The sequence below is a fragment of the Anopheles nili genome, chromosome 2 (genome assembly GCF_943737925.1).
Source record: "Anopheles nili chromosome 2, idAnoNiliSN_F5_01, whole genome shotgun sequence".
NCBI lineage: Eukaryota > Metazoa > Arthropoda > Insecta > Diptera > Culicidae > Anopheles > Anopheles nili.
The window spans coordinates 67,785,164-67,811,828 of NC_071291.1; the positions used below are offsets into that span (position 1 = coordinate 67,785,164).

The following is a 26,665-nucleotide window of genomic DNA, read 5'->3' on the forward strand; positions in this document are numbered from 1 at the left end:
ATATTTGCTTAAATCGCATTACGGTGAAGCAAAATTCTGCTCTGCAAATGTGTCAAAAACTTCCACCTATTTGTTACGGGAGATAATTCCCTTATTTTTTCATAAACAAATCGAAGATTCTCCAAGATCCTCGTTTTGAAAAATTCGACGTCTAGGTACTATTATATTTAGGTGGATAAATAAGGAAGATGGTAAAAACTAACCTTGCTTTCTCTCTCCGATCGTGTAAGGGTGCCTTGTGTTACGTGAAGATAGTGCCACATGTTTCAGCATTTATTGCTGAACCGGCGGTACGACTGGAGCTGCTTGAGCCTGCGGTGGCGGGGGCGGTGCAGTCGCCGCTGGATACGGATAGTAAGTGGCCGTTGCCGCCGTTATCGGATAGGACGCCTGATACTGCAGCCCGCCGGTCGGATCGAATCCAGTGAATCCAGCAGGAGCCGCTGTGGGAATGGTCTGTCCAGCGGCCGCAACGGCAGCAGCGGCTGCGGCCAGCTGCGGATACTGATGACTGGGATTACCCGGACCAGCCGCGTAGCTGTTGTTATACTGTTGCTTCGGTGGGTAAGCTCCGCGGCCATTGTTAGGTTTCATCGTGCCGTCCATGTTGAACTGCCCACCGTTCGGATTGTACCGTCCACCGGGTTGGGAGCCAGGCTGCATGCCTCCAGGACCTCCCTGATGGGCTTTATTCTGATAGTAGCGCATGCCTCCACCCGGAGCGGCCGCTGCGGCGCCACCAGCAAACAGAGCTGTAGTATAATCGTCATATTGTCCTGGGTAGATGTTCTTCGGATGGTAAGTGCGGAGCTGCGCTTGCGGTGGCTCGTACATCTGTTGACCGGAAGCAGCTGCAACAGCGGCGGCGGCAGCCTGTGGCGATTGCGGCGAGTGGGACTGATAACCTCCCGGGCCGCCCATCATTGCCGGTCCATTCGGACCCTTATTCCAGTTGTTCTCACCACGATACATACCACCGTCGCGGAACTTATTCGGCATTCCACCAAACTTGTTGCCTCCGCCCATGCCCATGGGTCCGTTCTGCATTCCACCGAATTTGGGGGGTCCGCCGAATCCACCGCCACCGTTGAATGGTGGACGTCGCTGATAGCTGCTCATACTGCTTCCACCACCGTAGCTGCCCCGCGTTGAGTACCGCAGCCGACCGCCCTTACCGCCCGGTGCCTGTTTCGCCATCTCGATCAGCTCCACCGTTGGCTGCTGACCGGCTTCCTCCAGCACGGACAGCAGCTCTCGTGCCTGGCGTCCGTTGTTTGGTGTGAAGAAAGTGTAAGCAGTGCCGTACTGCGAGCAGCGTCCCGTGCGCCCAATGCGATGGATATAATCTTCCGACGAGTTCGGATAGTCGAAGTTGATGACGTACTTTACGTCCTCCACGTCGAGCCCTCGCGCCGCCACGTCCGTTGCCACCAGAATGGTGCTCTTACCGTGCCGGAAGTCCTGCAGCACGTAGTCACGCTCGGTCTGGCTCTTGTCACCGTGAATTGACGTCGCTCCGTAGCCATCACGCACAATATTCTTCAACAAATCATCGACCTTCTTTTTCGTTTCAACGAAGATGATAATTTTGTTCGTTGCATCCGAGGTTGCGATTTCCTTTAGCAGTTTCAACAGCTTGCTTTCCTTCTCGTTCTCCTCGCACACATCCACAATTTGGTGGATGTTGTGATTTGCCGCAAGGCTGAGCGAACCAATGTTGATTTGAATGTAATCGCGCAAGAAATCTTCCGCCAGCGTCTGCACTTCCTTTGGCCACGTTGCGGACCACATCAGTACCTGTCGATCGGGACGAATCTGTTCAACGATCTTGCGAATCTGAGGTTCGAAGCCCATGTCCAGCATACGGTCAGCTTCGTCCAGCACAAGATACGTGCATCGTCGGAGGTTAGTGATGCCACGCTCAAGGAAATCGATCAGTCGTCCCGGAGTAGCAATAACCACTTCAACACCGCGTTCTAAATCGCGCACCTATGGAACGAAATTTTGTAAACCGTTAATAATTTCAATAACTTGAGCTAAAGAAGGATAAACTATTGTGCTTTTCAAAGGAGGTATGATTCAAGCCATATATACTAAATTATAGCGTCATATCTTAATAAATAAACCTACCTGAGGTCCTTTTAGTGCTCCGCCGAAAACACAGGTGTAGCGAATGTTGGGCTTCGAGTGATTGCCAAAATCGCGAACGACGGTCTGGATCTGTTGGGCTAGCTCACGCGTGGGCGCAAGCACCAACACAATTGGTCCCTCACCACGGGTCAGCTGCTTCTGGTGGGAAATATGCACCAGACCTGGCAGCATGTAGGCGAGCGTTTTGCCCGAACCGGTCTGCGCAATGCCAACCATGTCACGGCCGCTGAGTGCAATCGGCCAACCCTGCGATTGAATCGCAGTCGGACGCGGAAATCCTTGCTTCTTGATTTCCGTCATTACATACTCCGGGAAGTTGCCTTCCTCGAAATTCTGACACGGGTGCGGAACGTTGTTACCCATCACCGTGATTTGCATTTGTTCCCGGAAGGTTTGCACTTCCTCGGTCGGCCGTGCCATAACATTCGGATGCGGCACATAGAAGTCCTTCTGGAAAGGCTCCAAATTTTCCCACATAGGCTTCATCAGGTTCTGTCCCGGGTACTTGGCCTTCAATGATTGAATCTTGGCGCGATCGTCCTTGTTGAAACCGTTATAGTCCGAGCGAGGTCCAAACCCGTTGCGATTTCCCATACCACCTCCGTATCCGTTCCCCATGCCCGGATTCGAGCTGTGGTACTTCTTCGGACCACCGAAGGTGTCAAAGGGCTTTTCTTCGCCGTACGGTTTGCTACCTCCCGGTCCGTACATCTTGGGTCCACCGAAGTCTTTCTTGGGCATAGTTGCTCCTGGCTGACCACCGAACACACGACCACCGCCGCCGAACTTGTTAAATCCGCCCGGACCGACGCCGTTCACCGCGTTCTGTTGGTACATCGGTTTCGGTCCACCGAACGCGTTCGCATTGAAAGGGGGAATCGAGGGCGGGCCCTGCTTGTTCATGAAATGTGGCGGTTTGTTGCCCGGTTGGCCAACATAGAAGTCGTTTTTCTCCGGACGTGGGCCCCGGAATCCTCCCTGATGCGGTTGTGCGGCGCCTTGGAACTGCATTGCTACTAATCGTTACTTCAGTCGATATTTCTATAAAAACAAGGTACTTTCGCAAAAATGGCTGTTCACGTCTTTTTTCGTTCGGGTCTTTTTTTTTAAACGCGTGGCTTAAAGACGGGACTTGTGCGCAATCGATACAAATTGGACTCTGCTGTGAAGCAAGCAGTTGTAGACGAACTTGTACTGCTCTTTTTCTATCGCCCTAAACTATACGGCTTTTTTCTCTGTCTCGCTGCCTCTGCTACTAATGGACTGCAATGGCGGCGATTTGGAAAAAAAATTCTTCCTATGGTAAGATGATCGAATTTTTGTCGGCCAATTTTACTTACATTAAACTTCTTCGACTAGGTTTCCGCACACTTTTCCGATACTCTGGCGCATGGGCTGTCGGTTGCACCAGTTTTCACTGCACGGGACACTGGAAATTGTGGAATTTTCTAATTTTTCGTTCACACCATTCCACGGAACACCTTCACGTATCGAAGAGAGAAAGCAGAGAGTTAGACGAGCACAGGTTGGCCCTGCGCAGTATTCCGGAACGCCATACTGAACTCGTTTGACATTAAGCGCTTAAAGTCAATAGAATTAACCATCACAGATCACGCCGGACTTACAATACATCGTTACATTCGTGATGTAAATAGTTTATTTAATCTTTTTACTGCAAATTAGTTCTTCATTCTTTTTCATATGCAATAAAATCTAAATAATTGAAATGAAAACCTTTAAGAGCCAACCACTCACATTTAGCGTTGTCATTTACGGTCGAGAAATGTCAAACATAAATTGTCAACAAAACAGCTCGGTTTACCGAATAATAATAAAATAAATACAAATAGTAATCCATAATAACAGTGAAAAAATACAATGATGCCGAATTACCCATAAAACTGCTAGTGTATAAATATCTTTTATCGCGTATAGTTTAAATTGACGTTTCATGAAGAAAACCCTCGTCTAAAATCATTAGATACGAAAGGCCACGAAAATATCCTTGCATTTAATAGGCAAAGCGTTCCCCCAGGGTACCCCTCATTCGAGGGGCCCGTGTTGCTCCGATTTTTTCTAGTGAACGATAATCCATCAGTCCATTAGATTTTGTAACATGACCATTCACCGAGCAGTATGGCTGTTGCTATGCCACCGAAGTCAGGTGACTAAAGGATCGTTTGATCATGAACAAACAAACTTGGCATGATCATCGTCATCGCTTCTTCATCTAATAGATGGTGACCCGTTTACAACATTCCCTTTCGTACCAGGTTTCTATGAGAAAGCTTTCCCTCGAATGTCCAAGGGCACAATCGTGGGTGGGTGCTATCGTATCCGGCTCGTCTGCACGCAACGGTAGAAACTATGACCAAAGAAGTTTCTCTTCTTCACGCATCGTGAGTCAAAAGAAGGAAGGAGACAAGCCGTCGGAAAAGGTACAAACTGATCACAAAAACCAACCGGTGGAGCAGGAATCAAGGCTAGAGATTGAAACGAAGCATGGCAAGCTGCTGGTTAAAACTACACTTGCCGACTCAAAGCTCCAGGAGATTGTGATCGAGAAACCAAAAATAGAAGCCACGCTGAAGGAAACCGTTGCTGCAGGAGCTTCAACCAAGAAGGAAGATGCGGCAAAATCGATCGTGATCGATGAAGAAAGGCGCATGAAGGCAGACGCAGAACTAAAAGAACAGCTTGCCGAAAAGAATCGACAGCTGGCGAAGAAACGCATTCGGGTAGATTTTTCTCGTTCATCGTTGGAACGAAATTTTATCACTCCCGTGCGGGCCATGTCCGATTTTTTGTTGAAACCGTCCGATTTGGAAGCGCTTTCCAGAACGAAACGACGCTCGCCATACGAACAAGAACCTGCGATAACCGTTTACTGGAGAAAGGATGTCGAGGCTAAGGCGATCGAAGTGTGGGGATCGCGTGAAAATCTGCTGAAAGAATGCCTAAAGCGGGAAATCGAGAAGAAGATGCACCAACAAAGTGAGTAGCATAGGAAATAAAAGAATAATGACTGTATAAAGGAATAAATACCGTATCTGTCCTTCACAGATATTTTTACGGTAAAACGCCGATTGCGAGATTACAGACGAGAAATTGGTAGTCGCACGAATGTCGTCGATTCGGAACCGGGCCTTTTTGGCAAATCGGGAAAAGTCGTCCTTACTGCTATAGCAATGTAAATGGCACATGTTCAGAAGATAAAAATTTCGCTGCTAACCAGTTTCAATTTTTATCTTTCCTTTTCTAACCATGCTAGTAATGCCACGAACTGTTTGTTCAAATTCGGTGCTTGGCTTTACACGGGCTCGCACAGCATGTTTGCGGAAACGATCCATTCGCTCGCAGACACGATCAACCAGCTTATTCTGGCGTACGGCATTCATAAATCGACGCAGATTGCCGATTCGGATCACCCGTACGGATACACCAACATGAAGTACGTGTCGTCGTTGATCTCGGGAGTAGGTATTTTCTGCGTCGGAACCGGCTTGTCATTCTACCACGGTATCATGGGCTTGGTGGATCCACATCCTATCGACGATTTTTATTGGGCTTTCTTCATCCTCGGCGGTTCGCTGGTGTCCGAGGGGGCAACGCTCCTGGTCGCCATCAACAGCTGCCGGAGTGGTGCGAAGGCTCTTGGAATGAGTTTTAGGGATTACGGTAAGTTCGTTGGCGATTGGACCCGTTTTATAGTTATTTTTATTGTCTACTGTTTATCATCGTTACAGTTGTTCGCGGACAGGATCCGTGCGTGAATGTTGTACTTACGGAAGATGCGGCGGCGGTTCTGAGTGTAGTTCTAGCGGCATCCTGCATGGGATTGTCGACCTACACCGGATCTCCCATTCCCGATGCCGTGGGTTCGCTCCTGGTCGGCTGCATGCTAGGTGGTGTCGCTTCCTTTATAATTTACACTAACGTGGCCGCGCTAGTGGGGCGATCGATTCGACAGGAGAATCTCGACAAAATCAACGCCGAATTGGAGAGCGACATTATGATTCGAGCGATCCATGACGTCAAGGGTATAGATATGGGCAACTCGTTGGTTAGATATAAGGTACGATAACGGCCTTTTTAAAATAGCCGGTCGTTGGGTGAACCTTTAGGTGTGTAATTTGCATTCGTTGATTGTCTTTGCAGGCTGAAATGGATTTTGATGGGCGCGAGCTGACGCGAGTGTATTTAGACAAGCAAGATTTGAATATCCTTCTCGAGGAGGTACGCACGTTCCAGACGATCGACGAGCTGGAAGCGTTCCTATTGAAGCATGGCGAAAACATTGTCGATCTGATGGGCGGCGAAATTGACAGGATTGAAATGAAGCTGCGGGTAAGTATCCCCACAGAGGAATAAACTTATCCACAATCGCCATCTATTAAACAATTTTTGATCTTATTTTGTTGTAGAAAAAATTCCCTGAAATAAGGCACTGTGATCTGGAAATATTGTAAGCTGTAAAAGTAATTTGCTTCCCGTTTATTTGTTTACACCATGCTATGATCACATAACGTGGCATGGCTTTACCACAATTGTAATACTATACGAAGTAAAAGAGAGCTATAAAAGCATAAAAAGTTCACCGCGTTAGATGTTGCGTTTAGGCGTATTTGTGCTGCAACTAGAGCAAATAAAAAAAATGCAAAGCAACAAAAAATATTAACATCGAACTAACGTACTCTGTCTACTAATCCATTGCGACTTCGAGGATGGTATTTTTCCGCGCAAGATAAACGACTAACTCAAGTATATGGTTCTCTCACAGGATGACGACCCGAGGAATAGGATAATTTACTTAATGTGTTAAAACAAACTGTGCGCAAGATGTTTGAAGGACAGCTAATTTATATAGAATTTCGCTTAGATCATATTTCTCTTGTCGAGTTTATTACGTTTGAACAAACAATAAAAAAGCTATACAGTATTAATAATTTGGTATTGGTAAATGTGTCTTCGGTGAGTTTCCAACATTTTTAGAAGATGCATGTTAATTTGAAACTACAGAAATTATAATAGACAAAATTTCTAGTAGACAAATTAATACTTTGCGCAGTCTATACTGTAGAAGTGTTTGTTCTCATGAATTACTTTACCGTTTCTTCGTTTGCAACGAGCAGAACTTCTGGCTGTAATTCGTCACCGAAATTATGCCACGTGTAGTTCCACCGCTCTGGTGCACCACGTGGATCATCCTCCATATTCGACGGTTGAACAACAGTGCTATTGTAGTCGGCCAACCGTGCAAGCAAACTCTGCACTATGTGTGGATGTTCGTCGGCCAAATTGTTGTACTCACAAGGATCACTTTCCAGGTCGTACAGACACACACCCTCAAGGGGGTTGCACTCGGTGGCCATGTGAGCACCGGCTCCGCAGGAAACCGTTGCCCCCCGTCGAAGTTTTGTGATACGTGCCCTGGGGGGAAGCATTTTTAACTCCCTCATTATCTGTCCCGCGACACACTTCTCGACAGTTTCCAGGGGGTAAGCTTTTTCGTCACGGATTCCTGCTGGTCCGTACCATCCGTCCCACGTTCGGTTGTAGTGCGTACCTTTGACGAGCTTCCAGTTTCCCACGGTAAGTGCGGCTGTGCCCCAAATGTCGTCGATATTGTGCAGTATCTCGATGCGCCGTGTCGGATAGCCTTTGCTCAGCTCGTTCCACACGCTTATACCATCCAGCTCGACAGGTAATGAGCTATATCAAAGCGCGAAGAAAGTAGAAGTGCTGGTAAAAAAAAACCAATCTTTATGCTGTTCTTTGCACCGGAAAGTACCTGATATTGCCACCTGCGGCCTCGTACAGGGTTGGAAGCCAATCGGACACGTGCATTAGTTGATGTGATACTTGGCTAACATTTTGCAACAACGGACTCCAAATAAGTCCCGCACCACGCACGCCGCCCTCCCAGAGCGTGTTCTTCACTCCACGCAATGGCCAATTCGAAGCCGCATTGTCATTAAACCCATCAGCCGGGCCACCGTTATCGGTACTGAAAACGATTATGGAGTTTTCCAGCATACCGCGACCGTGCAATGCATTCACGAGGCTACCAACAGTCTTGTCAAGCTCCACCATCATAGCAGCAAATTTTCGTCGACGATAATTTTCGATGTGACCCAGCTCCATGACCGTCTCGTCGGGAGCTGGTAAAAAGTCGTACGGATTAGCAGAGTGTACGGCCGCGTGAGCCATATATAAAAAGAGTGGCGAGCTCTTATTGTGACTGTGCACTATACTGACTGCCTCCTCAGCGAGCACGTGCGTCGTGTACTTTCCATGTAGATCGTAAGCCACATCGTAACCCCGGCGCATGTCAAGACCCCAGTGGCCGTGTTCTACGGCCGTATGATCATTCATGTGATGATGGCCAGTCCAGAATCCTGTATGGCTATCGAAACCACGTTGCAACGGGGTGTACTGCAGCTGATAGTGTCCCAGATGCCATTTGCCAACGATATGATTAGCGTACCTGCGGATTGGAATTACTGAGGGTCACAAACGAGTCCAGATTTAACACCTGCAAGCAATAAACGGATGGTTTCTCACCCAAGATCTTTCAGGTACTGGGGCAGCAGTTTCTCTGATAATGGTAGACCACGTGGTTCCATTGCGTAAAGTACGGTATGTTGCATGCCCGTGTGAATCGGATACTTCCCAGTCATCAACGCTGACCGGGACGGTGTGCAAATTGGATTTACGTAGTACCGGTTGAGAATGATTCCAGAATATGCCAGGGCGTCGAGGTTGGGTGTCGGAATTTGTGCCGACCCGTGAAACCCCACATCGTTCCAGCCCAGATCGTCAGCTAAAATAAAAATAATGTTCGGGGCACTGGCGCTCACTTCGCGTACTGCCTGCAGGAGTATAATAAGAAGCACTAATCCGAAACCATTCGTTGCACCAACCAAACGAGAAAATTTCGGAAATATTCTAGCCATGAATGAAGGAAACGCACAATTCCCGTTGAGGCAGCAAACGCGTATGGTACTGAGGATAATTGAGCCGTATTTCGATGGACTGCGAATGCGTGCGTTCACTTTAAGTAACGATTTTCGTATGCCACCAAAAAACCTGATCTTGTTGATCGTGAACTAGTGACCGGTTTCGGCTGCCTGATGAAGTACCGAAATGACCCCCAGCAGCACGGTGTAGCGCGTGATTGACTAACTAGCACCATGCCGTGCAATGGGGAATTCGAAACCGCTCCGGGCAGACCCCTGCTTCGCGTTGGCATAAACATTTATTACCAGCACGGGGTGCCTGTGGCAGACAGGACACATGCTTGTCGTCATTTATTTGTAAATTTTATCTGCACACCCCTTCCGTGTGGCTGAAAGAGCAAAGGGTTTTATTTGGATGCCTTTTTTTTGCTAATGGGCAACAAGCGTTGTACAGTAACAATTTCACCCGTTGTTTGGGCGGATGTGTAATGCAAGTTGTTGAAGAAAAAAGTATTTTTGGGGTGCGGTAAAAACTTCTTTGCATGTGAATGGGTAGAAGAGCAATTTAAGATCATTAGTGTTTTTACTAATAGCTCATCAAGTGCAGCAGTGATTGTACATCTGGCGATATATAGTGAGCAACAAAAACATCTTCAATACGATAGACATTAGTGACGTGTGGTGTAATTCTGAGCATATTCATGTAAAAGCAGCATGGACGCTGTTAGAAAAATCATAAATAAAAGTTACAGCTGTTTCTCCAAAACAGCTGATAATTTGACGTTTCGTTTGTTTTTGTTACATCAATCGCTATAAAATCGGAAGATGTTCACTACACGGCGAATTTTGCCGTTTATCTCTTATTGCAAAACTAATGTAAACTGTTTGAAAAGGTCACTTTCCACCGACACAAAAGTAAGTCTGTATGGTGAGTAGCTTTAATGCCGGAAAAACGATATGACCGTCTATCTTTGTTCCCTCAGAGTGAGACATGGCCACGAAAAGTGTTCTCCGGCGTTCAGCCAACTGGAGCTCTGCACATCGGAAACTACCTTGGGGCGGTGAAACGATGGGTTGAATTACAGGACGCTGGAGAGAACGTAACGTACTGCATCGTAGATTTACACTCGATGACCATTCCACCGGTATGTGAGGTAAAATTTCTTTAAGGAACACGCTTAACGCATTGATTTTTCCCACTAGGATCCTGAAACCTTACGTCATAATACACTTCAAATGACTGCTACTTTGCTAGCCTGTGGAATAGATCCGGCACGGGCAACTCTGTTTTTGCAATCGGCCGTACCACAGCACGCGGAATTGTCGTGGATTCTTGGCTGTCTCACAACGATGGCTCGATTAACTCATCTGCCGCAGTACAAGGAAAAATCGGCTAATATGAAGGAAATTCCGTTGGGCCTGTACCTGTATCCGGTTCTGCAAGCAGCGGATATAATGCTGTACAAGGCCACACACGTTCCGGTGGGCGAGGATCAAATACAGCAATTGCAGCTCGCCCAATCGCTTGCCCGAGCGTTTAACAACAAGTACGGTAAAACGTTTCCGTTTTGTGAGACGCTTGTTAACGATGGTAGTCGGTTAAAATCGCTACGTGACCCCTCCAAAAAGATGTCGAAATCTGATCCCGATCCGAAGAGCTGCATTATGCTCATTGATTCGCCCGATGCGGTGTTGGAGAAGGTGAAGAAATCGGTGACGGATTTCAAGTCCGAGGTAACGTTCGACCCAGAAGAACGACCGGGAGTGTCAAATCTGATTACAATTCATTCGCTGGTCAGCGGGAAAAGTGTCCAGGAGATATGTCTCGAGGCGGAAGGCAAAAATACCGGACAGTATAAGCTAATGGTTGCAGAGGCTCTGATTGAACATTTACGGCCTATCCGGGAGCGCATTGAGCGCTATACGCGGGACGTTGGCTACCTAGCCGGAGTAATCGAGGAAGGAAGCGAAAGGGCAAGAGCAACTGCCGAGCAGACGATCGAAGAAGTAAAGGAAAAGATAGGCGTTGATTGCTTCAGTATCGGTCGATTACAAAGGAATGTGCGACGAGAAAATAAATAAATTGAAACCCTATTATCTAGGAGAGCGAAGCTGAAATGTTTTTTCTTTTAGGTGTTAAGAAACGATAGCGAGTTATATGATGCATCAATTAGATCGGGATTAATGGTTTCCCTTGCATCTGGCTAAGGCAGTTGAACAGTTGTTGAAATTAGTAAATTTATGAATCAAAGTTGGCCTAGGCTGGTATTGAACGGAATGTAAAATAACATCATAGTGTTTGATTAGATCACATTGACTTCATTCGGTTTGACGGAAAATAATGGCGCAAACGAAGGCGATCGCGAAATTCTGGATCACAACACGTGATCAAATTGAAAGCGTTTTGATCCACGAGAAGCACATGCAAGCAACCGAAGCTACGAAGGATGTTCAGATAGTGCATGGATTAATTTCCGATCTCTATTGTCGGTACGTGCATTTGTGTCGAAGCCTAGGTCGCTGCTTTGACCAAACCCTGCAAGTACAGAAGCGAGAAGTGATTGAACACCTACTGCAAGCGGCCAGTACACGTATGCTGGAACTTGGCGCGAAAATGCAGGACATAGAACTGAGCGAATTTGTGTACGTGGATGGAGCATTGCAGGAGCAACATCTGATTCCTGACGATGTGCAGGCGGTGAGACCATGCTTCTTCCCGGCCAAACGTCCAGCGGAGCTGCAGGCGTTAGTTGATTCTTATACGTTGATGAATTTCACAAATGCTGACAGCGATGATGAAGATGATTGCACGGACGAAAGCGAATCCGATGAGGAACCGACAGCACCATCCGATGGAGTAAAGCGTCCCGTAGTGATACGAGATAAGCGTAAAGAACGGCTCCAAGCTGCACTAGCAGTGATCACAGCACACGAAAAAGCACGCCAAGCGCGGGTACGCAAAACGAACTTTCGTCTACATCCTGATCGGTTCTATCCCAAACCGATCGATGAAGATATTGAGGACGTGCGGTATGAATTTTCTTACCGCCCAGGACAATTCATGCTCTATCCCGTCAAGCGCACCGTCTATAACTGGGATTTTCGCATGAAGCAGAAAAATTTGGGCAATTTTGCGTATTACTCTCCACCAGGCTGGCAAGAGCCCGAGATAGTAGCTGAATCTGCAACAAAATTAAAAATATTAAAAGAAAGAACAGCCATACAAAGCGAAAGCCGAAGGAGTGCTGAATTGGTTGAAGCGGCCAGACAGCGGGAGGAGGCAATAGAAAGGTTTAAACTTAATCGGGCCGCGGTAAAAATCCAACGTTATTGGCACAGGTATTGCTCGATGAACGCACAGAAGCGTCTTCGATACGAAAGATCTAAATTTCTTGGTCTGTTTAACGATTATGAAGCGAATTTGCAAGACGATCTTGTTGTAGAGGATGCACGTGCCGCTCGACGAGAGAGAAAGTTAGAATTCGATCAGAAGTTTCTCGAAGCGATTGCGGATGAAAAGGCCAGAATATTGCGCACACGTGGTCCGGCACTCCTCGAGGACATAACGGATTTCGTGAGGGCTTGGTTTCGACAGTGGCACGACGAGGCGCTCGCTTTCGATCTCATACCAGAAACCTTCGAGGGTGGTACGGTTCTGATAGTACGTGGAGAAACCTTAACCCCAATGGAATATCTAGAGCAAGAGCGACTGAAGCGGCTCGAAAAATTAAAGTCAGTTGAACAGAAGAAGAGAGAAGCCGACGCGAAAAAGGCGGCCAAGGATCGAGAGCTGGAAAAGAAGCTGGCAGAAAAGGAACGTTTGAAGGACTTGGCCCGCGAAAAGCGTGCTAGAGAAAAAAGGGAAGGAAAAACGTACGATTTCACCGAGCCTGAGTTTGTGAGTAATGCTTACGGTAAGATTGCAATCTATTACATTTTCACACGTGACACAAGTGCATGTTAAATTGGTATCCTTTCACATTTTCAGTTACGCTAGAAGAAACGCTCAAGCGATATCGCAGTGATTGGGCTTTCGTAAATGAGATGGATAACTTCAACGACCTCCCTCTGATGGAGTGGATTACGCTAGAAAAGTTTGCCGAAGTGCATCAGGAGCTCCACTCAGAAGTGCATGAGTTGTTGAAAACTGAACGAGAACTTCTTCAGATGGCTCTGTGCAAGGACGAAAAGAAAAAGTACAAACCACCGAAACCTAAAAAACCTCCACGAGTGAAAGGAGCAAAAGGCAAGAAACGCAAGGGGTTGGTCGATCCTACGAGCGAACGTTCCGTCGAATCGATTATCGAGGAGCTTGTGGAGCGGAATATTCTAAAGGCCTTCCGGGAGCGAACTTTCGATGATTTTATCGGAGACTTTAACTTCGCTGCTTTCGAGCGACGTAATCGATTGCAACAAGATCCTCCACCTGCAATGGGGGAAATTAGAACCATCTTGCGATCTTACCTCCACGGAATGGGTCCACTCGTGGTGCCGAAACCAAAATCGATCTGCCTACTTGCGCCTACAGGATATGGGAAAACGCTGCTACTGGAAGCGATCTGTTCGGAAACGAGCTCGGTACTGTTTGATCTCAGCGTGGAATCCTGTGCTCCGATTGAGCTCAGTGAATTTCCATACTTTATGCAGCTCATTCTGCGGGCAGCACGAATGCTGCAGCCAACCGTTCTCGCGATCGAGAACGTTCATCGGACATTCTACAAAAAAGTTCCACCTTCAGAGCAGCATCTTGAACCGACCAAATTAAGCAAGTATCTTTTTAAACTGATCGTGAAGCAACTGCAACCTGAAGATAAAATACTCCTGGTAGCGACCAGCAATCAACCATGGCTGGCAAAGGTGGGACCGTTGAAAAAGTGCTTCGAAAAATTCATAATTCTCCCCCGACCAGACTACGGTTCGACTAACCTCCTATGGCAGCATGCATTGCGCAGATTTCCAACCGTACCACGGGATCTCGATCTTTCTGCTTTGTCCAAAGTCACGAACGGCTATTCAGCTGGGCAAATAATTGACTGCACGAAGCAAGTGCTCCACATCAGACGTCGCATGCAATTCGGTCGTAAGCCGTTAAACGTGCAGGAACTTTTTGAACAATTTCTAGCTAGCGCTTCTGGCCCGCAGTATCCGATCAGCGATAAAGAGTACGAAAAGTATATTAAATGGCACCGGAAAGTAAACAAACTGGCTAAAATGCGTGCTAAGATCGTAAGAGAGCGCGAATTACTTGCAGAACAGATGAAAGCTAAGGCGGCAAAGGCGAAAAAATAGCTTTTCATTTGGACACTTCCATCAGTTCCATACACCATTCCATAGCGAGTAGAAATAAACTAGGAATACTTTATTGATTACGGTAAACAAGAGATAAAAACGAAACAAATAAATGTAGCCTTAACGAAATGGTGCACACGTACGCTACCCGAGGACTGGCACACAAAATATAATCTAAACGTAGACAAGAAAATCCTTTCTCTCAGTAATGGCTTCCGCAAACAGCTTGCCTACTTCTGTGGGAGCACCAAAAGCAATCTCCTCGTATTTCATCGCATAGCCAAATATGTAGTGGCGCCGAATTGCTGCCATGATTTTGCGACCGATTCCTCGACGACGGTACTTGGGGGCAACCCAAATACGAGATATGCCACACCTTGTCGTGTTTAAAAAATAAATTGGTTTTTGTGTTACAATATACAATAATTTCTTATACAGAAAATCAGTATTTAGTGGCTACTTACTTGGCGGTATAAAACTCAGATGAATAGCAGTCTATTGCCACCCCGTGCAATCCCTCGAGGCAGATCATTCGGTTTGCGTATTGTAGAGGTTGAACAACGGCCACGCCAAGCACCGTGGATCGGGCAATGGCTATGTATACGCAAGCACCCTCCGGAATCTGTCCTTGAGTTGCGTATCCCAGTTCGCTGTCTACTACCTCCAACACGGGGTGTATCTTCTTAAGCCAGTGCCTGTTGCTATCGACCTGCGAAAGCACAATGATCCGACCCGTTACGTCCCATTCGGGCACCTGGGCAACAACTTGCTCATTCGCCCAGCTAGGGAATGTCATCTTCGCTAACGAGCGATGAAATTGGTCATGGAAAAGCTCTTCTTCGGGTTCGTTGGTGGAGTACGTGAGTCCGCATTCATTGCATTGTATCGCACCAAATGCGCGTTGGCCAGCGTCTATCTGATATTGATCTTTTCCAATGCCCTGATGCTTCTGTGCATCCGATTTGGAATTGCGACCATTTGTACGAGTCTCTTGTTGACGCAGCAGTTGAAATACCTCCGCACGTTCAGGGAGACATGCTTGTTGACTTTCCTCTTTCCAAATCTCTTTCAGGCGATCGCGATAGAAAATGGGATAATACCCGTTGGAGTCGTTACCATCATGGGATTGCCGTATGTTCTCCGATATTCCTGGTGCCTCACAATCCATACTCTCGCTAGTGTGAGGATCTGCAACTAAATATTCATCCACCGTCAGATAAATGGTGTTTGACTGGATGGGTATCGGCGCGTCATCTTCATCTCGGTGTTGAGCGAATTGGAATTGTTCCGTTTCAGTCGATTTATCGAGTGTGCTGATTAAATGCTCCACTTCTAATTGTTCGGTTTCGAAATCGAAATCATTGGCAATTAAATCGGTACGCCTGCGTTTTGGTTGTTCAGGAAATTTAAGCAATTTCCGCTTACGACCACTTCGAACGCCGATCTTTATTGTGTCGAAGTGGTTGTACACCTTGAGATTCGATCGTGATGCTTTCCTGGAACGGAAGAACTTTCGCTTGTTCGTTCCACTCTCGTCCTCTGCTTCCGATTCTGATTCGTCATTTTCTGAGCCAGATGAGGCAATGTCGTCGCACATGGAGTCTCTGGTTAGATCCGTCATTGAACGAGACATTGCAAACGATCGTTTTAAATTATTCTGTCCGCGTAGAAGAATGCTACTGACACGGTTAAACTGCTCGAGTAAATGGTCATGGTCCGGATCATGTGCATCGGCACTTTTTGGTGTCGTTGGACAACTTTTTGTACCTCCGGCTATGGCACGATTTTTTGTCTGTATGTGAAAGCCTCTAGGTGATGATTTCTCTTTCTTTGTTTTTCCAGAAGAATGATTCTTTGACGGTTTCCGTATCTTGTGGACTGCTCCTCGTTGACCAAGACGCGGCGCATTGTTACTGAAAGATTTGGTACGCTGGCGCATGGTTCCTTTTCGAGGTGTTTTTGAAGAATTATGGGAGCTGTTTGTAGTTGACGAAACATAATTTGAAATGGTTTTACTGGATGAGTCTTTTGATGCACTGTGTGATTTCGTTTTTGGATCTTCTACCAATGATGTTGAATAGAAGGATTTAGTCGATATCGATTGCAGATTCACCAATGGCTTATCCGTTGTATTCGTTGTAGACGAATAGAATGATTTGGCCGATATTGGTTGGATGTCATTAAAATCCAGAACTGTACGAGCTTTAGGTTTAGAGCGTTTCGGTATGACATTACTCGCCGCTTTATCTGCATCATCTGGGGATGGCGATCTGGTGTCCATGGTGGTATCTGTAGCTTCTTCGTGCCGTTGCGTCCTGCGCAACATTGAACCAGTTGATCGGTTATGGTATATATTGCCGGAATGACTGCGTGTCGTTACGCCCGGTGTTCGATTGAATGTCTTGCAGCGTTTTTCAAAGAGATTCAGATCCGAATTCATAAGCAATGACAGAGAATTAGAATTGTTCTCGTCTTGCAGTGCATTTTCGGCGCTGAGCCGACTACTTGGTGTCTCAGGAATACTGGTAAAGGAGAAACGTGTTTCCTCATCGACTCCATGGGATAGGTTTTCTTTTTCATAGTCGTCCGATATGAGCTCATATCGCCCGTTGTTGGTGTACCTCCGGGCGTAATCTGGAGATAAAGATCGATCACTACCTGGAGAATCGTTGCCGAAGAGATTGCGAAATGATGTGATATTATTAAGAGCATTATCGATAGCTGAAAATGAATCACGAATAAAATTTAGTATTCTTCTAATGTTTTTAGCAGTCACTCAAATGCTACTATGAAAATGAAAAGCGCATGGGAGATCAACTTACTTTTAGTTGTATTCTGTCGGTTCTTTCCGAACCGAAGAGGGGTTACCGGTCCGATATCAGATTCATCTCTTTCGGGCTTTCCAAAGAGGGACTTTTTGCTGCTTGCAACTCGCGGTGATCCTTGATATTTTTGTAAAACACGGTCTGTCGTACGTGGTGTAGCCATAGCACACTTTTAACATTGATTATTCTCCAGATGTAAGTTCTGCAGTTCGTAACTATTCTGACAACCGATGTAAATACAATTCGGGCAGTGACATACACAAAAATTATAACTTCTGCATAAGAGCAACACTTCTACACAACAATTATTCAGGAAAACACTTAACAAGATGATCTCATGTGCAAGCATTGATAGACAAAAAACACGCACAATGTAAACAACGCTTGCTTATTTATGCTGTTTTGGCGGGTACGCGTGACAGCAACGGTGATGGTTAGTTGCGATGATTTCCGCTAAGGGCGCTGTCTAAGCAACCGTACTGACAGCTCGAATCGACCACCTAATTTCTTTGATCATATAATATTCCTATGCTACTATACCAATTCAAGATATTTATCACCTTTCCATGGCTTTGACCTGCTCTTCGACGTATTCTAGTTTCTCTCCAGCCTGCTCGATGGCATCATATTGGTAATTCAAATGCTGGAAAATGATTTCCATTTTTTTGAGATTCTGTATGCTATTATCCACCGTACTTTCATGATAAGCAAAGTTTTTGGCCGCTTGCATTAGAATTTCGTTAGATTTAGATCCACGTACGATTTGGCGAGCTACAGATGAGGCATTATTCACATTAACCGCAACTCGTTCCGCAAGACGTCGCTTCGAATCGCTGAACAGATTTTTAGCGCTGCTGCTAGATGCAGATGCCATATCTAAAAAAAATCAATACAGAGAATAAAGTAAATTTAGAAATATGCGCTAATAAGTTTGTTTGCGTATTTAGCCTAGCACTTCGGAACTGACGGAAAATGCAAATCAAAGTGCAATACGCTGACAAAATGCAGCGATTGTTATGGTTTGAGAACAGATAGCACTACTTAAGATAATGTCTAGCAACAATGCAGAATCAAAGTATTTACGGATTGAAGAATAGGTTACAGGCACCAAATGGGTGGTAATTCGATGCTTCTGCAAAACATTTTCAGTTAATAACATTGACAATTCGCCCACGCACTTTTCAGTATTTGGAGAAGATAGTGCAAGCCAGCTTTCCGCTCTTGTTTTTCAGATTTCTTTCACTTATTTGTCTATGATGATAGGTCAGTTACCTTCTTTTATATCAAATTCAATCCTTTAAGCTTTAATGATGCTAATAATTCATCAATTCAGTTCACCGTTAAGAAGATTGTTTGATGTTTTGTTTACTTTTTATTACTGCACAAAGAGTGCAAACCTCTATGAAACACATACGATAATAATCCATACGTGTTGTCAAATTTGACACGTCTTTTGTTATTTTGTTCGAAATTTTATTGGTTTTCCTATTTCAGCAAAAACAATTGCATGACGCATTTTCAATCAAATCTATAAAATAAGTCATTATAAAACATTTGGTTTAACGTAGTATGCTTTACAATAACGCCAAATATATTTTATTTCCCACCAAACAAGTGCTCTACTGTTCAATAAGTCTGGTCGCTTTACCAGCCGTTGAACCGCTCAGTTAAACAAGCTATACCTCGTCATGCTCAAAAAAGTTTAAAATACTTATAAAAATGAAAAGATATATTTTGTGCAATATTAAATAGTTTGCTCATTTCATAGGTCTGATATAGGTTGAAAACAATTATTTTTCATATCATTTGCACTCATTAAAGGGAATCAAGTGAATTATTTAAAACGATGTATGATTCTGGCACACGTAGTGGAGCATCGATTGAGTTTTTAAACATATGCATGTTTAAAAACTACAGATTTCGTTATGCTTCAAGAGTAGTAATCTCATCTTCCACAGCAACAAAAAACTGTACAAACATGTGGCAGTATGATGATTGTTTCGTTCTTCGCTGCCGGTGATTGCCCTACATATTCAATTGGGTAAGTATTTTGACTTTTGAACTCCTTTCACAGGCAGTTTGCCCTATGATAAATAGACATACCTAATCCCGCGGTAGGTCTGTGGCCAATCCTTGCGAGCACAATTTAGCGAGTCAATCTGTCCCGCCGGTAACGTAATGCCCGATGATGCTCGGTGATTGATGAAAGGGCCTTTCTCCTGTGGCAAGGAAAACGCTAAAGCTCGAGACACAACAACGGTCTCAGATGAATTATGCTGTAGAAAACGAATGGCACGATCAGCTGGCTGGCTGGGGTTACGAATTTTGGAACAGACTCCTGAATTTACCAGCCGGTTCACGGCAGGCTTGACAACGAAGAGTATGGCATCGTTTTGAGAGCAAACATATCGGTAGCACCGCACTGAATAAGCGCCCGTGTAAATTGTGATGATGTAATTTGCTCCACGCCGGAGGTTAATTTATGGCCAACCTGTGAAAGTAGGGCCTCCCGACTTCATGTGCAAGATTCGAAAGGAACGCTAAGGAGCGCCCAGCTTGCTAGAGGACATAGACGGGAGAGAAGATTGTAATGAAATTAATTGCAACTTTATTTTGTCACGCACTCGGTACACAGTGCTGAGCTAATTTGTTTTATAACACGCATACAAATTTGACATTAGAAAAAAACTATACCGATCGTAGTTGCAAAGTCGCACATGAAAAAAACATCTAAAGAATCCTTTCGAATTTATTTCGGATTGTTGAATGATGTACGAGCACTAATTTCAGCTCATTATGCTCGTGCCAATAAGGAATGCGAAAGCACTTTCACCCCGAATGGCTTAGCCTGACCTTCAGGACTATTAGTTATCACCGTGGAATGGATTTGTTCCGTGTCTAATTATCTTCCTTGAACACAGTCTCCCTCCTTCTGACCATCCAAAGCCAGCTCCAGCATTTAAAGTTGAAGATCGAGCCACGAGCGCTGCGAGTTCTTTCACTTTCCGACTCAGTCGTCCGGAAAAAGGAGGAGAAATTTATCGACCACCTTAATGAACGCATCACGATCGCGTGGCCTCCCCCTTTGATCTGGGTATTAAGTCGCAGACCGAAGGATTATATTGCCGAGTGGAAGACGTAATGAAGAAATTTTTGCTTCCAAAACACCCCCGTGTAGGAGGATCATTCATTACGGTCCGGTTGCATATTATACCGTTGATCGACGCCGCCAATATGGGGCATGGAGTCATTAATTAGCGGCCCTAAGTAGGGTGCCGTTGCGAGTGAGAGATTGAATTATATCGCCGAAACGTTGGGTGTGGGGTGGGCTTACGCATCTTTGTTGTGAGGCTGAACGAAGCAAGGATATTAATCATCGTAAGGATTTAAAATTAGTGTGTTTGTCCTGTATCGTTTTTCTGCTGCTTTTTTTTGTGGAAGAAGCTGGATTTTAAGAACATTTATTATTAAAGTTACCGGAATTTGTTAAATGTCATTTCCCGGATTCCCACAGTCATTCTCATGACGCAACGTTTTCACTTTCCCACCGTGAACTTGAGCGGTCGAGGCGCCCCGTGCAACCTGTTCGCATTTAAATGCAGCTCCATTTCACCCACGTGCTGTCCTTTTACGGCACAGCCAGCCACATGGTAGCAGCATACCGGCCAAATATTCCAAACCAGCAACGGTCTCGTTCATTCAATTCAAATCGCACCTCGTTAGCTCCAATCGGTTCCTTTGGTGATTTTTTTTCATTGTGTCCTTTCGCAGCCTGATGCGTAACGCCAACTTGCCACGCATCCGTTCTCAATTTGTAGGCACGTTTGGAATGGGTTTCGAAACCAGGATAAATATTGCATTCTTTGCATGCATTGGTGTGATGTAAGAGAGCTAAAAACACCTAAATACGCTGTGCTATGATATCATTTGCTTCAACAGCCACGAATCGAAGGACTCATCGAAAAAACAAATCGCTCTCTCAGGAACAGGCGCTTCCACGCGAAGCTGATGCACATTCGTAGAACGCTGCATTCGTGTGCAGCGATGCAGGAAATTTGGCCCAAAAGACCTAACGCTTGAACTAGTTCGCTTGTTCGCTCGTTCCCGCATGAGTTTCGGGTGCGAAAATCTCTCCAAGCAGCCAAAAGCCAACGCCTAAACACGCCACAAAACGGCATGTGGCCGAGATTGCGCACGCGCGCGCGCGCTTTTGCACGCTGCCGCTCGGGCGTGGTAGTGGCGTAATGCGCAAAGAGGTTCACCATGTGCGAAGGCTTTTCTGTTGCTGCTGCTGCTGCTGCTGTGAGTGGGCCCGTTGTGCCCTGTTTGCCGCACTAAATGTGCCCGAGCCGCGCGCATGCTAAAACTCACCGCCCTCTTTTTTTTCTTTTCTTTCGTATGACATAAACGCGCCACGGGAGAATGCGAGCAGAACATAATCGAACGTCGCGTGGAAGGTGATTATTATCGAACACCGGCCTGGTATCTATGTCACGATAAACGATCACCCGGGAATGCTGGCCCCGGGGTAATGTATGCAAGCGATCGGAGGCGATCGGTGTGTGCATTAGATAATTTCCCTAATGGAGTGGAAAATTGTCATCGAGGGTGCATTCTGTTGGGGATGCACATCGCGATCGCGCCCTGGTCGGTAGCTGTTGGGGTGGGTTTCGTTGAGAGCCACAAAAAAGCAACAAAAGGTGGTTAAATAACCGATCACCCGACCGTAGACAGGCTTACTCCGGCTGCGGCATGTTGACCAATTGGCATTGATTGGTGTTTCAATTAAAGGGAACAAAACGTGCTTACGTGGGACGGCGCCATTATTTTTCCGCCTGGCTCGGAATTGAACCCATTCCAAGGTAGCGTGATCCTTCGGTGGCTTTGTGTTAGTATTTAATTGCACCGAAGTCGGGATCTTCCGCTTCGCAATCCTACCTCAAGGCGGAACGCGGCCGATGCCCGTTTGGGTATAAATCTTGCCATTCATTATCGGTGTCAGCTTCGACACAGGTTGTCCGGTGTCGATGATGTACTGACCGGGATGTTGCAAATCCACCCGGAGGTAATCTGCCTGCTGCACCAGCACCACTCCCCACCTTCCAGACCCAATCGGCCTTGGGTAGCCGATCTTCATCGAGTGGAGAGATCGCGCAGAAGTGCCAGGCTGATGGTTTCGCGAGCTCGCGGGAGAAAGATTATCGTGCGAGACGATCACGTTTACCATGGGCCATAAATCATGCGCGGCTTCGATGCACTTGCACTTGCGGTGGGCAGATGGAGACTTGCGGGCGTTTCTTCCTGTTTGAGGGAGTTTATCCGACGCGTTAAGGGTGGTACAAGATAAGGAAAGGAAGACCGGTGGGTGGCCATCAATCAGCGTTGGGTGGGTGATAATGGCGTAATCGTTCGATGATTACGGCAAGCAAACGTGCGCATGAGCTTTGAAACTCCAACAGGCCAGCGGGTGCTCAAACCACACTTCTAAACTGACCACGTCCGGCATTTTTTTTATTCTCCCCCGAAGGGTTGCTTGTTAGGGGTGACATTTATCACCCGCACTAGATCTGGCACACTGTGCGAAGCAAAAAACAAACAACCAATCAATTAATCGCGCGCAATTTGCCATGCTCAGCGTATCAGATGGATGAAGGCGCCGCTCGTTGTGGCCTATTTAGCTCAAAAAAGGCTTGCGCGACTGTGTCATTCGATACATGTGGCAAGCAATTATGCACGGACGCAATTCGGGCGGGTTGTTCCGGTCCCGGAGCGTGTCAGGACCTCCGCAAAAAAGCCCACGCGATCGTGGGAATTCGCACTCGAAGGTCTTTCCGATCCCTTAGACGCCCATTCCGCGAAGGTCGACCCTGTTTGGCCGTCAAAAATCGTGCCACACATATGGGCGAACTCGGAAAGTGGCTCGGTTAATTTGTTCTAAATTGAAAACATATTATGTCACGGCTTAATGGCGACCGGACGGAGGGGCTCCTACGCTCTTACAGACCTACGAAGGGAGGCCACGGTCAAGAGTAGCCATGCACTGGAAGCAGTATTGATCTATGATTAATGATTCGGACCGCGCGAGACACGCGGGATTTCACCGTCGCGTGGTGACCATTCCTTGTGGTCCTTGGACTTCGCCGAGAGCGACAGTGGCGCGGTATACGGCTGACTTTGGCATTGGGCAAGGTTTTTGCTAGTGCCCCTTTGGCTACTACGATTTCGCTCGTACAGCTCACTATGCACCACTTTGGAGTGAACGATAGACCCGACCGGACGGACCTTTAAACTTGAACTTCCGAGCACATACGGAACGAAGAGAGGGCACGCTTTGGGTAGGATCTAGCCGTGGCTGCAGCCGTTGCCGAATTTGACCGGGTCAGCCTTGGCGGAAACGATTAGCTGTCGCGTTGGAAGCACTGAGAGGCGTAGCGAACACTTGTGCCGGAAAGGCAGCCTAGTTGGGTGTTGATGGGGCTACAGCAGGTCCGCTGTGATCCGCATTCGATCCGCGAGCCTTTTCGAGGAGAAGGTGAAGAGGTTTTGTCATTTTGTCATTTTCACCTCTGCCAACGGGTGGCCGGGAGTTCTGCACGTGTCCTTGACGGTGACAGAGGCTTGGACAGTTGATTGTAGCATTCCGCGTGGCGTGCTCACAGCGTTCTTCTTTTGTGCGATGCGAAGGATTTTAGCCGCTGCCGACAGCGATGCCTAACGATAAATGCATCCTTATAGGGACATGAACGATCGTGTTCGTGATTGACCCTAGCGATGGTGGTTTGTAATATTTGAATTGATCCAGAAGTCTATTGGCACATTTGTAGCACAATTGGTGTTCACGGGGATTAAACTGCACGAGGAAGTGAAAGTAATTTACTTTTGACGGTTCAGCGATCATTCAGATCTGATTTTTTAGGCTGTCTTCAGCTTTATAAGCTAACAAATATTGTTTATCGCGACGTCTGCTAAGACTTAATGATAATGTTCCGAAGGTGGTATGTCACATTGATTTATCCTTCAGAGCAGAGTAACATTTGGTATGCAGTTGAAAATCTCCCCATCATAGTGACCTTTGCCTGCAACGGACTTCACCAACTCACCCAGTCACCGAAATGTCAACGGAAAGCCTAGTTCGCCCGGGCCTAACGACGCCCTTTACCGGGAATCTCGCGCAAATTAAAATCCGCTTGCGGAAGAAAGTTCCTAAACTCACGTCCGACGATGTCCGGAGGGCACGCATTCCGTACTACGAAGCCATCACTAGCGAGCTGTACGAGGCGGGTTTCGTGAATGCGGCTTTCCTGGTGTTACATCTGATCGAATACGAGGACCTGTACATCGGGCGGACCTCATTCCCGGGCACTGAGAGTAGACGACTCCGCTACAACGCCCCACTGTTGAGCTACCTGCGTGAGGCCCTCGCTAATGCTGAAGACAACAAGCAAAGGCAGTCGTATGATGAAGAGATATATGAGCTGTTGTCGATCGCCCGGAAGCTGGAACTGGATCGCGAAAAACGCTGGCTAGCGCGGCAATTCCATCTAATCGCTTTGGATCGGTGTGCGGATTGCAACCCAACCGAGCGGCTGAAAATTGAGAGCTTTGTGAGGTATTACTACGCGAAGTTCCTCATACAGCAACGCAACCATCTAGAAGCGATGAAACAGCTGGAACGAGTCGATGCCGATCTGAAACGGGCGGTGAATGTTGGAGCAGAAGATTGGATAACATTGGATGAGGATGACGAAAGGCTAATTGTAGCCGTGAGTGGTCAGCTTTTTCTGACCAACCGGCAGCTAGCGGAGGACTGTAAGGACTCACCCTCGTGGATAGCGCTGCAGTACATCCGGGACGCTCACAATGCAGCCCTGAAGAGTATGTCCTTTTGCCCCGTGTAAGTCTTTTTGAGGTTGTAATTGTTCACATCTGAATTTTGCAGCCCAAAAATTCTCCATCATGGCAGAGTCCTACGCAGCGTACGGGGATGTTCTCTTCGCTGATGCATGCTACGAGGAAGCCGTTGTGATGTACAAAAACGCCATAGAGCAGGCATCCTTGGCGGGTGAAATGCAGGATCTCATCTGTTCGGCGGCTATCGCACAGGCCTCGTGCTACCATCGGTAAGAAATTCTTGGCTATTTATCCACCTATTATCCAGAAGATAGCTGCAGAACATCTCAATTTCGCAGGCTTACCCGACCGGTAGATTGTGAGGCGATGTTCCAGCGCATCGAGCACATGACACGTGATCGCGAGCATTCTTTATGCCGAGCTGGGTACTATTATACCTCTGCGAGTCTGCAGCTTGAGAACGCTCCCGCCGATCCAGCCCACATGGACCAGCTGGTGGAGCAGTTGCGTTTGGCCGCAAACATTTTCCGATCTTTCGCACAAGAAGAAAAGTCGATTGCGGCCCGGTGTCTCGGGGCTCTCGTGCGGGCAGAAGACGACTTTGGGGAGTACGTCACCCAGCTGCAGGCGGCCATTAGCACCTCTGACGACGAGCTTTACAGAGTGATAGATTGGGTCGGTCTCTAAGGCGGGCTTTTTTTTCTACGAGCAGCGGATTTGTGGTGTCGTTTTTGCACGCCAGTTTATGATGCCTCGTCTCGTCTAGGGTGGGTCCTCTAACGGGCAGTAAACGTCCATCCCGTACCAATTAATTAATCAAACAAGATCAACACCTGGCACAGCAGGCAGATGGATCGGTTTCGTTGGAGTTCTTTGGGTATAGATTACTGAGCAACTCCTACGGGTGATCAGCGAAAGCTTTGAGCGGTATCGGACCCCAAAAAGTTGGCAGGTTCATTCACTCATCGGAAGATCAATCGTTCTCTCTCGCTCTCGCTCTTCTCTCCAGTTTCCAGCTGTTCAGATATCATCAAAATGCCGCACCAGACGGGGGGTCATCGATCGGTTCGGGTCGTTTTCCTTCTTCCCTGGCGAAGATCGTATCATTCGGATAAAAAGAAGTAAAAAATAAATAGCAAAAAAAAACCTTCCCCATCCGATGGCTTTTCCTTCGGGGTGTGGGGCACACCTTTAGGACGTTTGCATCCTTTGGCGACGTTGGTGGCATTTCTAAGTTGTCTTTACTATTCCAATTAGCATCGCGCTCGGCGGTGCCCGTTCGGAGCGATTCCAAGCCGCTGCTAATTTGTTTCCCGATTCTCGATTCGCTCGCAGCCTCCACTTCCACGATCCAACGAGGGGCCCTGGATTATGATGAAGATGAGGAAGTTTATGATGATGATCAGCGATATGATGGTGGAAATAAAAGGGAATCGGGTATGGTGATGAATCAATTCGCCGTTTTTTTTCCCCCTCCCAATCGGCTCTGGTCACTCGCCCAAGCTCACGGGGGCCACGAGAAGCAATTAGCGGGGTTTTTCCAATAACGCGGTTCGTTCTGGTCATTTGACCTATGAGGTGAATTTATTT

The 26,665-nt window shown here is 46.8% G+C and overlaps 8 protein-coding genes across 8 annotated transcripts; 4 read left to right on the top strand and 4 right to left on the bottom strand.

Moving 5' to 3' along the window:
* Window positions 1-273: 273 nt before the first annotated feature.
* On the bottom strand, window positions 274-3,162 carry LOC128732219 (uncharacterized). The gene is made up of 2 exons (XM_053825391.1): window positions 2,131-3,162; window positions 274-1,989 (listed from the first exon to the last, which is right to left on the bottom strand). The coding sequence occupies exons 1-2, from the start codon at window positions 3,160-3,162 to the stop codon at window positions 274-276; spliced, it is 2,748 nt and encodes a 915-aa protein (XP_053681366.1).
* Window positions 3,163-4,267: 1,105 nt separating this feature from the next.
* On the top strand, window positions 4,268-7,069 carry LOC128731521 (zinc transporter 9). Its single transcript, XM_053824647.1, has 7 exons — window positions 4,268-4,315; window positions 4,389-5,145; window positions 5,215-5,341; window positions 5,423-5,829; window positions 5,898-6,226; window positions 6,310-6,498; window positions 6,576-7,069. The coding sequence occupies exons 1-7, from the start codon at window positions 4,268-4,270 to the stop codon at window positions 6,618-6,620; spliced, it is 1,902 nt and encodes a 633-aa protein (XP_053680622.1). The 3' UTR covers window positions 6,621-7,069.
* Window positions 7,070-7,241: 172 nt separating this feature from the next.
* On the bottom strand, window positions 7,242-9,107 carry LOC128728963 (arylsulfatase B). Its single transcript, XM_053822617.1, has 3 exons — window positions 8,716-9,107; window positions 7,943-8,638; window positions 7,242-7,863 (listed from the first exon to the last, which is right to left on the bottom strand). The coding sequence occupies exons 1-3, from the start codon at window positions 9,105-9,107 to the stop codon at window positions 7,251-7,253; spliced, it is 1,701 nt and encodes a 566-aa protein (XP_053678592.1). The 3' UTR covers window positions 7,242-7,250.
* A 717-nt stretch (window positions 9,108-9,824) lies between these two features.
* LOC128728974 (tryptophan--tRNA ligase, mitochondrial) lies at window positions 9,825-11,194 on the top strand. The gene is made up of 3 exons (XM_053822628.1): window positions 9,825-9,833; window positions 10,094-10,255; window positions 10,314-11,194. The coding sequence occupies exons 1-3, from the start codon at window positions 9,825-9,827 to the stop codon at window positions 11,190-11,192; spliced, it is 1,050 nt and encodes a 349-aa protein (XP_053678603.1). The 3' UTR covers window positions 11,193-11,194.
* Window positions 11,195-11,451: 257 nt separating this feature from the next.
* On the top strand, window positions 11,452-14,778 carry LOC128731026 (IQ and AAA domain-containing protein 1-like). Its single transcript, XM_053824120.1, has 2 exons — window positions 11,452-13,024; window positions 13,099-14,778. The coding sequence occupies exons 1-2, from the start codon at window positions 11,452-11,454 to the stop codon at window positions 14,397-14,399; spliced, it is 2,874 nt and encodes a 957-aa protein (XP_053680095.1). The 3' UTR covers window positions 14,400-14,778.
* On the bottom strand, window positions 14,428-15,587 carry LOC128731027 (N-acetyltransferase eco). The gene is made up of 2 exons (XM_053824121.1): window positions 14,864-15,587; window positions 14,428-14,775 (listed from the first exon to the last, which is right to left on the bottom strand). Exons 1-2 carry the CDS (start codon window positions 15,565-15,567, stop codon window positions 14,574-14,576), a joined length of 906 nt encoding a protein of 301 aa, XP_053680096.1. The 5' UTR covers window positions 15,568-15,587; the 3' UTR covers window positions 14,428-14,573.
* A 2,193-nt stretch (window positions 15,588-17,780) lies between these two features.
* LOC128720968 (BLOC-1-related complex subunit 7) lies at window positions 17,781-18,098 on the bottom strand. Its single transcript, XM_053814670.1, has one exon. The coding sequence runs from the start codon at window positions 18,096-18,098 to the stop codon at window positions 17,781-17,783; it is 318 nt and encodes a 105-aa protein (XP_053670645.1).
* A 6,238-nt stretch (window positions 18,099-24,336) lies between these two features.
* On the top strand, window positions 24,337-25,762 carry LOC128728985 (uncharacterized). The gene is made up of 3 exons (XM_053822638.1): window positions 24,337-25,099; window positions 25,164-25,344; window positions 25,414-25,762. Exons 1-3 carry the CDS (start codon window positions 24,337-24,339, stop codon window positions 25,760-25,762), a joined length of 1,293 nt encoding a protein of 430 aa, XP_053678613.1.
* Window positions 25,763-26,665: the final 903 nt, after the last annotated feature.

What these genes read in the sequence shown, in the direction of transcription:
- LOC128732219 (XM_053825391.1), bottom strand. Translation starts at nt 3,162, where the DNA reads ATGCAGTTCCAAGGCGCCGCACAACCGCATCAGGGAGGATTCCGGGGC. An exon ending in GAGCACTAAAAGGACCTCAG is followed by an intron (nt 1,990 to 2,130) that starts GTAGGTTTATTT and finishes TTCGTTCCATAG; the next exon opens with GTGCGCGATTTAGAACGCGG.
- LOC128731521 (XM_053824647.1), top strand. Translation starts at nt 4,268, where the DNA reads ATGACCATTCACCGAGCAGTATGGCTGTTGCTATGCCACCGAAGTCAG. An exon ending in ACTCGTTGGTTAGATATAAG is followed by an intron (nt 6,227 to 6,309) that starts GTACGATAACGG and finishes TTGTCTTTGCAG; the next exon opens with GCTGAAATGGATTTTGATGG. An exon ending in GGATTGAAATGAAGCTGCGG is followed by an intron (nt 6,499 to 6,575) that starts GTAAGTATCCCC and finishes ATTTTGTTGTAG; the next exon opens with AAAAAATTCCCTGAAATAAG.
- LOC128728963 (XM_053822617.1), bottom strand. Translation starts at nt 9,107, where the DNA reads ATGGCTAGAATATTTCCGAAATTTTCTCGTTTGGTTGGTGCAACGAAT. An exon ending in CAGTACCTGAAAGATCTTGG is followed by an intron (nt 8,639 to 8,715) that starts GTGAGAAACCAT and finishes TCCAATCCGCAG; the next exon opens with GTACGCTAATCATATCGTTG. An exon ending in GCCGCAGGTGGCAATATCAG is followed by an intron (nt 7,864 to 7,942) that starts GTACTTTCCGGT and finishes GCTTTGATATAG; the next exon opens with CTCATTACCTGTCGAGCTGG.
- LOC128728974 (XM_053822628.1), top strand. An exon ending in ACTCGATGACCATTCCACCG is followed by an intron (nt 10,256 to 10,313) that starts GTATGTGAGGTA and finishes TTTTCCCACTAG; the next exon opens with GATCCTGAAACCTTACGTCA.
- LOC128731026 (XM_053824120.1), top strand. Translation starts at nt 11,452, where the DNA reads ATGGCGCAAACGAAGGCGATCGCGAAATTCTGGATCACAACACGTGAT. An exon ending in GTTTGTGAGTAATGCTTACG is followed by an intron (nt 13,025 to 13,098) that starts GTAAGATTGCAA and finishes TCACATTTTCAG; the next exon opens with TTACGCTAGAAGAAACGCTC.
- LOC128731027 (XM_053824121.1), bottom strand. Translation starts at nt 15,567, where the DNA reads ATGGATTGTGAGGCACCAGGAATATCGGAGAACATACGGCAATCCCAT. An exon ending in TCTGAGTTTTATACCGCCAA is followed by an intron (nt 14,776 to 14,863) that starts GTAAGTAGCCAC and finishes AAACACGACAAG; the next exon opens with GTGTGGCATATCTCGTATTT.
- LOC128720968 (XM_053814670.1), bottom strand. Translation starts at nt 18,098, where the DNA reads ATGGCATCTGCATCTAGCAGCAGCGCTAAAAATCTGTTCAGCGATTCG.
- LOC128728985 (XM_053822638.1), top strand. Translation starts at nt 24,337, where the DNA reads ATGTCAACGGAAAGCCTAGTTCGCCCGGGCCTAACGACGCCCTTTACC. An exon ending in TCACAATGCAGCCCTGAAGA is followed by an intron (nt 25,100 to 25,163) that starts GTATGTCCTTTT and finishes TGAATTTTGCAG; the next exon opens with CCCAAAAATTCTCCATCATG. An exon ending in CAGGCCTCGTGCTACCATCG is followed by an intron (nt 25,345 to 25,413) that starts GTAAGAAATTCT and finishes TCAATTTCGCAG; the next exon opens with GCTTACCCGACCGGTAGATT.